At 38.8% G+C, this 12,495-nt stretch overlaps 1 protein-coding gene across 2 annotated transcripts; it reads left to right on the top strand.

Moving 5' to 3' along the window:
- The first annotated feature begins 4,220 nt into the window (after nt 1-4,220).
- On the top strand, nt 4,221-8,770 carry sla1a (Src like adaptor 1a). Of its 2 annotated transcripts, XM_034892645.1 has the most exons (8): nt 4,221-4,412; nt 4,840-4,936; nt 5,248-5,347; nt 5,548-5,634; nt 5,851-5,954; nt 6,871-7,002; nt 7,451-7,580; nt 8,147-8,770. In XM_034892645.1, exons 2-8 carry the CDS (start codon nt 4,861-4,863, stop codon nt 8,346-8,348), a joined length of 831 nt encoding a protein of 276 aa, XP_034748536.1. In that variant the 5' UTR covers nt 4,221-4,412; nt 4,840-4,860; the 3' UTR covers nt 8,349-8,770. The 2 variants fall into 2 exon arrangements, with proteins under 2 accessions (XP_034748536.1, XP_034748537.1); XM_034892646.1 differs by lacking the exon at nt 4,221-4,412 and having other exon boundaries at nt 4,637-4,936.
- Nucleotides 8,771-12,495: the final 3,725 nt, after the last annotated feature.

Genomic DNA, 12,495 nt, shown 5'->3' on the forward strand with positions numbered 1-12,495 from the left:
TTTTAGATAGAGGGCGTGGAAGTCCCATCTCCTTGAAATGTTCAAACACATCCAGTCGCCTACGCAGCAGCCACTGGCAACTGTGTCTGACGGGCAGAGAGAATCTGTCTTTACAAGAGTGAGTTGCCCAGAAAAAGTGCTTCCAAATCATTGACCATATTCAAAGTTAGAGCTTCACTTCCCCCAACATGTGTTTTCAATGGGCACTGGGTCATCAATCATGCACACCTCTTTCACAATTATCCACGTGAGGGGAAGCCTCTGACAGCTAAATATCAGCTTTACTGCTAGCGTAACATCTGCAAACACCTGCTAAACTGCTTTTATGAGCATTTGACGAATAAAAACATTTGGTACAAGTGTATTTTTGTTTTGTGTAATTTTCTCAAGAAGACATAGATCTATAAAGAATGATGTTTAATGCATGGTTTTACCTGCAATGGCAATTTCTCCTTGTTTTTTAACTGCAGTAGCTGTTATTCGTGTTATTGCCAAATAAACACCTGCCTAGTCCAATTTTAAACAAACAGTGTTCATAGAGTCAGTTTAGATGGGAAGGAGTCTTGATCAATTACCTTAACTAGTTTGGGAAAACGTTTCTCATCCCCACGTAACAAAGAGTCCATTGAGCTGGAGGTCATTGTGGGCGAGTTTCACCTGTGTTATTTCTGCTAGTGACTAATTCAAAGAAAAAAATGGCCCTGCCACTGGCCAGGACCTGAAAAGAAAAACAGAAAAAAGGAGAAAATATTCCAGAGTGAAGTAATAGCCTTGTATGTCTGAATACTGTATATTTGAAAATTGCGTCAAAAGTATATCTACACTACTTTTCAGAAGGAAATCTCGTACTTTTAACTAACCGCTTTAGTTACTTTTTTCCCTAAGATTATTTTTGTGGCATTTCTGCCTTTAATGGATAGGACAGCTAGATACGAAAGGGAAGAGAGAGGGGGAAGACATGCAGGAAATTGTCACAGGTCAGACTTGAACCCTGGACTTCTGAGTTGAGGAATAAACCTCTATACATGTGCGCCTGCTCTACCAACGTATGTGTAGTAAAATTTACTTTAACCTCAACAAATTGTAAGAGTAAAATACATTTACTTCTTCTACCATTATTTAGATATATTAATTATAAAATTTGTTGCACCTCCCAATAAGACTATTCTTCACTTTGTGAAATGGTGCATTGGTCATACATAAAATTACAAATGGAATATACAATAGAAAATAGAAAAAGCTGCACTATGAACCGTTGACAGTACATTGTTTGGTTTACATTGTTTCAATTTAACTAGAGCTAAGTGAGACAATATGTTTTTTTTCATTTGTTTCTTTGTTTAATCCTAACAGAAAGAACCCAATCTTTAATACAGTTCCTGAATTAAGAGCTTGTTTTTGGTTGCACAAAATTGTTGAGAAAAGCTAAGAAGATGGAGACATTTGCCTGGAACATTTCCATCAACAACTACAAGTAAAATCTACTTTGAAACTTCCTAAAAATGAATCAAACCAGCCACAGGAAATGTTGCAGATTCTATTCTGTGAGTTCTTCAGACCGTCACCACACACAAGTTCACCTTGTATTTATTTTCTAAAGTCGATGAAGACTTCCTTCCTGCCTGGCATCAGACACCAGCCACCACCCACCGAGCTACAGCAGCTGTTTCTTTTCCCTGCAATAAGCAAAAAAAACTCTGGTACAGCCTAAAAAATGCAGTTTAGTTGCAGTTCGGTGTAGACTTGATTAGACGTCCGATTCCTGTGTCCAGTACTTCCTGTTCATCTCTCAGAACACAAACGCATGCACGCACACACACACACACACGCACAAGCACACGCACACGCACACGCACACACTCTACAGGAAGCCAACAAAAGGAACTGTCAGATCATTGTTTTCTGGCCAAAATGAAAAACGTTTGTATCTCTATACATCTATAGCTTATAAAAATCCCCAAGATAGGTTTACTTTAACAATGAGGCTGATGTCTTGCTCCGTCTCAATTTTTTGTTTTACTGCAGAAAGGAAAGGTGGCAGGAAAAAGAGCCTGGTCTGGAGCACACTGATCCAGGTTTTAATACGGAAAATACATAAACTGTCTTGAGAATAATAAAGAGTGGCACAGAGGAACTTTCTTATTTAACCAGTAATCCAAAGCTTCCGATGTACTCCTTATACAATGGTTAAGAAAAAAGTTTATTTTTATTTTTAGTAATTCAAATAAATGAAACATCACATTTGTAGAACTGAGATGAGAAATGAATGGGAGTGTTTACTGTAAAGAAAAATAGCTAAATAGAAATTAATTTGAGATTATAATTTACACTTAAGTAGAGTGAGACAGGGAGTGAAAGGTTTGTCATTTGTGAGTGAAAGGGAAAAGACGTCTGGATAAAAATTCAAAACATTTTAGTGGATCCAGCAGCAGTTTGTCTATCATAATACATCATTCACATACCAAAAACTCCCAACAGAGCATCATAGAGACCCAAAAGGTCATGGATCTAAAACTGAATGGATTTTAGGTTCCCTAATTTGAAACTTTCACCAGATAAACACCACAACTAAAAATAAGAACATATCATTTTTAGTTTCCCCTCTGCAGATAGATACACTCATGAAAGATTCACCATGGTGACATTATTTTCCCATTTCTGTCTCTATTGATTTTCATTAATTTTATTTGACCACTTAAATATAAAAATAGGAAAACAGTGCTCCGTGTCATATATTAAAATACATAAATAGTCCGGGATGACACAATAAAGCCCAAAGACTTATTTCCATTGTGGTCCGTTTATCACTTACAGAAGTCAAAGGTTGGGACTGACCTCACACCTGAGTTAACCGCATTTCAGTTACAAGTCCGAAAAGTGGGAGTAGGGGGACTCCAGGTTAGCCATGGTTAGCAATATCAGTTGTAGCTACATGTCCACAGATAGAAGATGGACAATACTGTGTGTGAGCCAGGTTTAATGAGCCACAAATAAGCCAGAAGTGCTATTAAACAGTATATTCATACAGCTTTCACTACTATTGATGCTTGGAGCACCCATGTTGGATTCTTTGGCTGGGATTGGGGATTTTCCCCAGACTTTCCAAGGGGTAAACCTGACTTCAAGGGGCATCCAGTTGACATTTCAGACCGAGAACTCGGCTTTTCCTACTTTTCAGTTCAACCGGAATACACCATTGGTCCCAATATGGAGTCACTATCTTCCAGGAACCAGTAACATCCTGAAGTTTCAGCTAGTTGCCTGACAACTATTCCCAGCCATGAAACAATCTTGCACATAACAGCCATTAAAACAAAGAAAAATTGTACGTTTTAAATGCCGTTTTAGAGGCCCCTGTCAAGAGTTAAGCTAACCGTCTGCTGAAGGTAGCTTCATATTTAGTGTACAAACATCATCAACAGCGTCAATCTTCTCTTCCAATTCTAGCAAAAAAGAAAATTAGTGTGTTGAATTTTTCCTTTATTTGCTAGAAAATTGTAAAAAACATGTTAAGCCCAGGTGAGACGTTCAGATATTGTGTTCTGTCCGATCAACAGCCCAAAATCCAAATATATTCAATTTACTATTACATAAAAGAAAGAGAATCATCCTATATTTCCAGTAGAGACGCTGGAACAAGATTCAAATGTTTAATCGATTATTATCAAAATAGCTTTCTGTCAATTAACAAACTGACTCTGCCTCTTGCAAAGTAGGCACCTTATTCATTTTCACTTTATTTACTGCACAAGACACTTTATCCAAAGTTGCAATAGCACAAGGTCTTTACAGCTTTTTACTGGTTTGAGTGCCTGTGCCATATGATTGTCTTGTATGTACTATATGTTACTGAGTATGTTTAGCATAATTTTTTTATACCTGACTCCACCAAGACAAATTCTAATCAACTGTGTTGACATGCCAACAAAGTATTGCTCTTGAACTTGACTAACAATTCCAGCTCTATTGTTTTAATATTTCTATGCTTTATATAACAACATAGATGTACAGAAAATAGGAGCTTACATAACAAAAATAAAACAGTCGCAGAATTAGGTAGATCTCTGATGGAACATTACAGAGATTCCCAAACATTTTTACATATAATTTAGTAGGTTACTAAAAACATAAGCCTACAATAATGACTACACTTAGAAGGGCTGTGGGTTACTCTCTTCTATCAGGATCTGATGTATGTGTCTCAACAACACATGCTGGCCCTCTTCCTCATTTCATTACAGGAAGTGAGTTTGCCGTCAGATGCTGCGCTGTCGCCACACTCTGTGACAGGTCATTGCTGAACATGGTACTTCTCTAGTACTGGACTGCGTTGCTGCCAGCATGCATTGTCTGGGCTATCATTTTTCTCACCACAATTGACGCCATCAAATCAGGCCAGCTAGTCCCCAAAGGTAGGTGTCTACATTGTAGCACATTAACTGCTTCTGCTATGTCCAGCTCCTATTTTCTTTATCCACAGGACTGTTGTTTCTGCAATACAGGCCAACTGAACACTGTATGAGGTAACTTATGAGTATTGTCACATAGGCTGGCTTTGCAAATTGGGAACAGGATTTTGCAATATCTGAATTCAATATCACACTTAGCTGTCTGTACACAGAGCTAGGTGCTGCAATGGAAAACTGAGTCCGATAGCATCTAGCCTCAGCTTCCCCAATTTGCAGTGTATCAGTTAAGAGTTCAATTGGTTAGTTTATAGGAACTTAAAACTTGGTGGTGGAGCAGCAGTAGAGAGAAGTTTAGTGGTACATATTGGTTCCTGAGTGGAAAATTGGTTAGTACATTCACAGTGTTTGTGTCTCTGTGCCCTGACTTCAGGCTGGAACCTGGTCTATCTGGATGATGGGTAATATGATTCGAGGCGCGAGTGCCAGAGACACACACAACACACACAACACAGACAGCTATTCAAAAGGTAAGATCGCCCAACGTTATTTTAAACAACATCATTTGTTTTGCAAATAAAGAATTTTGCATAGTGTATGGAAAAGGTTTTCACCACTCCTGTCAGTAACAGCAGTTACACACTTTTTGCACATGGTATCAGAGGTGTCATGATATTAAGCTACACTCGAAAATTATTTTAAACAAAAACTAACTAAAACAAAATGAATTGGCGATTATTTCGGAGGTTTAGTCTTAGACATCTTTGGATTTTTCCAAATCATCATGTGTGTGTATCAGCATTTGGCCGTTTGTAAACACTGTAAATATTGTTCTTGGCAGGTTCAGAGGACGACGTGGTGGTGGTGCTTGACGACTACCCGTCGTCTGAAATCAGCGAGCCCATCTTTAGGAAGGGGGAGAAGCTCAGACTCATCTCTAAGTATGATCATGTTTTTCCATTCTTGATTAAAAATGATCCATTTTTCAATCCAGATGTTCATTTGGTAGACGGATGATCTTCAATAACTATGAGGAAATAAAGTCTAATTTTGAACTTGATGCTTTAGGCTTGCAGTTTAGAGAAGTGTTTACACAAAAAGGTCAGTGGTTGATTCCTCTTTGCTTCTTTCTAATGGTCAGGGAGGCTTACTGGTGCAGAGTACGCTCTGTCCAAACACAAAAAGAGAACTACATACCCAGCAGCCACGTGGCAATTGTCTACCATGGGTGAGTCGAACTATACACTAACATCTAGTATCGGCCTAGTTGATCTGTTTGAACTTGCTTCCGATTGATAAGACAACACAAGTCCTTAGTCATAAATTGTAGGTGTTGATTTCAAGATTATGTCTTTAATATTAGTGGGATTCTTACTACTAATATTTAAAATAGAACAAGTATTTAAGGCATTCTTAGTTCATAGCATATCTTTTGTTCTGTCAGTTGGCTGTTTGAGGGGGTGGAGAGGCAAAAGGCTGAAGAGCTGCTCTGTCTACCTGGGAACAGAGTGGGCTCCTTTCTGGTGCGGGAGAGCACCAGCGAAAGAGGTAAGTCAGCAATTAGCTCCATTAGTTTGGTATCACTTGCTTGTCGGCAAGTTAACATGCAGCAAGATTCGATCAGCTTGATGTTAGGACAAGAACAAGGGAGTAAAAAAAAAAATCTAGTCAGATCCAAATCATAAAGTAAAATAGTATTTATTGATGTTTCTTAATGAACTAGAAATTCCAGGAATTTAAGTTTTGGAATGGAGAGGTTAGGGTTTAAAATATATCTTTGGCATGATTTAACAGTTTGGATATTATCACATTAAAATTAATTTCTGTTTGTAATGGCACAATTCTCAAAAATAGTCTAAAGCTAAAAGAACAGACATTTTGGGAGATAAGTTTATTCACTTTCTGGCTAAGCTATAGCTGAAACAATATTTTTTGTTTGTAAAACCACAAAATCGCGGAAACGGGTCAACCATACAAATAATACAGGAGCTGGTAAGCTGATTGTTTTAATGCATACTGCCGGTGTGTCCTGTTTCCAGTCTTTATGTTAAGATAAGCTTACTATTTCCTGGCTGTAGCTTTATATCTAAAAGACTCCTTATTTAACTCTGTGTATTTCCCTAAACTATTTCTTTAGGGACATGTATAAGGGGGAATTACTTGTCAGTGGATTCTCTCTGATCGGAAAATTTTCTTTACTCATGATGCAGAAATGCACAGGGACTGAGCATTGGAGGAGATGGGCTCTACAGTACGGTGTTGACATTCATGTAACTTCTGCTTTTACATTGTTGCAACTTTTTTAGTCTGAGTGGCTCAATAGTTAACGTTCATGGGTTTTGGCAAAATTACAGTGGCCTGTTCCCATTGTTACCATTATGTGCTTTTTTTTTCTAATACAGAGTAGTTTGGTGTAATGTTTGAGAACATATTGCTAAGTGTACGGTGTGTGTCATATCCTCAGGTCTGTATTCGCTGTCCGTGAAACACATGATCGTAAAGCACTATCGTATCTTCAGACTGGACAACAGCTGGTATTACATCTCCCCTCGCCTCACTTTCCAGTGCCTTGAAGATATGATTAACCACTATTCGGGTGAGTGGATGCACAAACAGTTAGATACAGAACTAAACAGAGAGACGAAGGGACTAAAAACAAACAAAACGGAAACAAGCATCACCACATGCACAGCCATACACATAGACGTAAACAGGCAACCGCACGCACTGAAAATAAGTCACGTTCTTAAAATAGAACTGTTTCTTATCAGTGGTCAACTTGCGATGCATGTTCTGTTCTGACAAAAGATTTTTGGAGCAAAACAGGAAATTAGATAATATGCATGCTTAATATTGACTACTGGTGCGTTAATTGTTGTGATAGTAAACTTTTTCTGGGCCAGTATGGGTCCCCAACCCACCACCTTCACATGCTTAGTTTGTGTTTGCTTGAGCAGAAAAGTGTGAAAGTACCTCATGCAAATTAGGAAACATTTCAGTTTGTTTGTAAGCCTAAGTGAGCAATATTCCTTCCCCTTTTTTAGACTTTGCAGATGGCCTATGTTGTGCGTTAACCTCCCCCTGTCTGTCGGGCATGACTCCGCCATCAGATGCAACCCCTGAAGCTCCACCTGTTGTCATGCGACGCAACTTTGACTGGAGGAAAATAGACAGGTACAATAGCGGACATATTTACCAGCTTTAAGAATACAGTGATTCCTTCAGATAGTATTTCATTTGGTGTCATCTGATCCCTGTTCTTGGACTGAATGTACAAATACCAAAAATCAGATGTATGACATCTGACAAACCTGCTGATTACTTTATTAACTAATCAATCATTTTGCGTATTAAATATTGGAAATTTATATAATTTATTATGTAATTATGTTACAATTTGACTTAACGTGACTTATTCAAATTCCCTTTTTATGTTACAATCTGAAATTTGAAGATGTTGAATTTACTATCAAATATGAGAAAGAAAAGCAGCAAATCTACAAACTTTAAAAATTAAGCCATGATCAAAATGGATATTTCCTTTTGACTGGCAAATGAATTAACTACTTGTTATTACATAGAGATAGTCTAGCAGCTCTGTGGATGGATGGATTTGAAAAAAAAGTAATGGCTTGGAATCCATGAAGTGATGTACTGATCATAATTTAATAATTTGTGAAGAAAAGAATTTAAACATTAAAATGCTCTGCTGTCATTTTTTTCTTCTCCTCCCTTAACAGGGGACAGCTGGTCAGCACAGACAGCTGCAGTGAAAACATGGTGAGCTATGGAGTCAGGAACAGCATCGCCGCCTACCTGTCCTTTTCTGGGAACCAAGACCCCGCGCACACAAGAACACAAACTAGGAAGAAAAAGAGTAAATCTGTTTATGTTATTTCTCAAAATGGCCTTGGAAACATTGACTATGATGATGACTTCTAGAGACAGCAGCAGGGCTCAAAAGACTGGAAAACGTTCAAGTGGAAGGGAGTAGAGGGCCTCCTTCTCCCAAATCCATCACGATTCTAATGTTGCCAGTGATCGAACATTTGTTTTTAGTATCCCTAACATCCAAGTGTGTTATAGTTTCTAATGTGAGCACTTTGAAGTACTTTAACAATAACGCAAATTGCATGGCCACTAAGCTTTAACTCAGCTGAAAAGACTGAACTTTATGGCGTTTAACTGGAAGACGGTGCAATTACACTGAGATGTGTATTCTGCCCTGCCTGGCTTTATGATAAAAAGGAGACTATTATGGGGTTATGATGGGGTAATGTGGGTAATCTAATGTGTGAATGGGTATGAGTGGCTTTCAAACTATTTTCCTGTTTTCCTAATAAATGTATATTGTAAAACTGTTATATTCTATCACCAACTTAATCTTCTGAGGGAAATATTTGAATCTGTATCTGTTAAATGCTCCACTATGTTCACAGGCTACTCATTAACTTTGTCTGTTAAGGCCCTGAAACACTGACCTGATAATCGTCCGGACACTCTGGCGAGGTTGGTGACAAGAGTCTGTTTGTTGTGTTCCGTGCTGTCGTCCGTCGGAGGGGCTGTCAACCCTTATTTTGGCCAACCTGACATGCTCAGTCGGAAGGCGGGCACTGCCGGCAGTCGGACTCAAATGACCAATCTGATTGGTGGAGTGCTAATCTGGAAATTATGAGTGGGATGAGAGTGACTTTTCAGAAACACGTTTCGGTGAATTATTTTAGAAAAATATGAGATTGTATTCTAAATAAGCTGCCATGACGGTCTAGCTTTGAATTTCCGGAGAAACCAGACCCACGTGACGCGTTCATCCAATCATCTGCCGTCGGCAGTTAGCATTGGGTAATAGATCTTTCTGGATTTGTCACTACGAGCGACACCTGTCACATCAGATGTAGTCATTTGATCCATTGTTAACATAGAAATATTGATTAGAACAGCTGCAAGTCTTAAATATTTGGTGTTGAGAAAGTAGAAGAAATTACCATTTGGAAAATAATAAACTTTCCTGATGGATTCTCAGATGATTCACAAAGAAAAAAAAAAGTTTTTAGAAACAAGCCACTATTACCGTTATATACACTGTATTTATTTCTATCATATATATTTTCGACAAAGGTAGTGAAACCAACATTAGCATTTGTGAATGGTGGTAGCATTGTCCATCCAGGTACTTGGGCAACTGGTAATGCTGCAAAATGTACGAATCTGAATCAATCATATAGCATGTCAGTAATTGGGAAGAATTATGGAGCCTTTTGTGTTTTTTGAACAGAACCCAGGTGTAAATGCTACAGTGATTACAAGGGGCAAAGTCCAAAGTTCAAATTTTCTCACAAACATCCAGCAAAACTGATATTTGTTGAACTTCCTCTGCACAGTTGTGTCTATTCTTGTGTCTCATCAGGTTTCACCAATTTTACATGGTCACCATAGGGCTTATTGAACTGCTATTTAATAAAATGATAAATAAAACAGTATATCTATATAAGAAAGGAATGCAAACATGTATCACCACTACTGCAGAAGACTTATAAACTCCCCTCAGACACTTCCATATTTGTGCTTAAGCAACTTCCTCTGCTGTTTTTAAGAGCTTGACCTAAACATTTATATCCGCTAACCCCAAAAGCAGACTGTATAGAAACATAAACTTGGGTATAAATAAAGAGAGCAGCGTGTTTTGTTATCTACAGCTTTCTGCTTGTTGCTGGTGCATCTGAGTCAGACTGTAAAGCATGATGCATATGTGCAAATATGTCCAAGAATTTCAGCAGAAGCATAGTCAGTCAGTTAGTCAGGGAGGAAATGTTACCTGTTAGCCATTACTGTTACAAACAAGAACGGTCTCTATAGTACACAGCAGATGTGTCCAACATGGGTGTGAGGACCCACACTAGAAGTTGGGGTAGTATGAGCATTACCTGGCTAGGGAATAGGAAACATCTTAGTTCTAGAACACAAAAATACTATTCTCTAACTTTTCTATTTCCTACTCTTTTGTGTGAAATAATGGACCGTTTTGCTCTGTGGGCCTCTGAAAATGTTCAAATAAAACAGTTCAAGAGGGGAAAAAACACTTTCATCACTCTACAAAAGGACATTTTCATCATCAGTTACCGCCAGTGGATGTGAAACTTCATGGCTGCTGTGTTTACTTGCCTGGGAAAATGTACAGAACACGTACTCTGCCAGTAACACAAGTTTCAGGAAGTTGATGTAAATCCCTTAAGTTGGCAACTCTGCCAATCTAATTTACTTGTCGTCATTAAGTTCATGCGCCAACTGTGTGTAACAACAGTAGTTAAGACGAGGTCAGCACTTTCATCTCAGTTAAAAAAGCAGGATCAAATACATTTCCTGGTTTTAAGGTCTTATAAAACCAGCACGTTAAGCAATGTGTGTGCGTGTACACACACACACACACACACACACACACACACACACACACACACACACACACACACACACACACACACACACACACACACACACACACACACACACACACACACATCTGGTAGCCTACCTCTGCACCATGCAGAGACTGCTGTCCAGTCAGCATTACTCAGTCCTCACATCAGGCTGCCTCTCCAGACCTCCATGAACCTAAAAAAGATCATGCTCTAGGTGAATTTGCTGTTGATCAATGAGTATAGAATTCATTTACAGTTTAAGTCAGATGTGCATTACATCTGGGGTGAAGAATGAAGGATGAGTTGTGGGAAACATGTTTCATCAACACTTATATTGAAACTAAACTCCCTCTGACCCATCGATCCATCTATCTTTAAATCAGTGAACAAATTGAACAAAAACACACTCTTCCCTGAAATCACATGAGCATTTACTGTAACACCATTTCCGATAAGAAAGACAATACTCTGTCACCCTGCCAATCATCACACATCTGCGTGTGTGCACATAGTGAAAACAAAGGCTCTTAGTGGGATGAAGAGTAGAAGAATTACAGCTTAAACTTAACAAAACCAGACAACCGCACAGCGCATGTTGTCTTACACGAAAACCCCATGGTTGAAGATGACTTTATAATGAGACGAAACAGATTCCAAGTCGAGTCCCTTGATCTCCATGTCAATGTTGTTTGATGTTACAGTCGATGTAAGCACCAAGGAAAACACTCGAACAATGCACTCAGTCCTTATTTCCTTCCCTGAACGTAAACAAGAAGAGAAAGGAGAGTTGAGGCCCAAGATTGAGGCATGAAGAGAAGAGTGGGATAAGTGAAAGGAAATTAAGAGATGGAGGGAGATTCTGATTTGTCCTGTCTGTTTTCTGTTAATCAGTCTCTTCTAATCTCGCCACTTCCTCCCTTCTACCCTGAGGCCCAGCTATCCAAATCTATGACTTCATCATTACAGCACTGGACGCTCACTGGTGAGACCCAAAAATATCCAGATAAATGTTTGCTTTTCTCAATCAAAAACGCATTCCGTACTTTCCCCCTTGTTAATTAAAACAGCTGTTTTCCCACTCCATATTGTTGCCTTCACCACATGAAACTGTGGCAAATTCTTGTGGAGATGTCTTGTCTTGTGGGGTTTTTGGGACCAGCTCTAATAGGAATTAGTTTAAATTTGTCTTTCTCTTTTACTCTGTTTTCAGGAAATCCTATATAGATTGAGTGTTTCCTGTAACAAAACTTCACACTATGAGCTGTTGTTGCATTCAGCTTATTTTGCTGCAAAATGTGACATTTCCCTCTAACTTTCACTGTCACCACCTCCTGCAGGTGTCGAATAGCAATCAGTCTAGATTTCTATCTAGATGGACACATATGTGGTGGCTGCAGACTGAGGGATATAATTATGGCGTTTTACTAAGCAACACAAAAAACGTCTGCAAATGTAAAAAATTACAGTGATGGTAAAATGACCCAGAGAAAAAGCCAAAATCCCCCAAACCTGTGAAATAACCTCCCCCAAAGAGCACTGTCAACACATATGAGAACATGTCCTTTAATGCTGGACACGGGGCCTCAGCCAATACACACAACCATATCCAAGGCTGTCCAGAGAGCCAGGGGGAAACAAACAAAAACCAAACTCTACAAAGAAAAGCTCCAAAT

Source organism: Etheostoma cragini, chromosome 14 (assembly GCF_013103735.1).
Source record: "Etheostoma cragini isolate CJK2018 chromosome 14, CSU_Ecrag_1.0, whole genome shotgun sequence".
In the NCBI taxonomy this organism is placed as follows: domain Eukaryota; kingdom Metazoa; phylum Chordata; class Actinopteri; order Perciformes; family Percidae; genus Etheostoma; species Etheostoma cragini.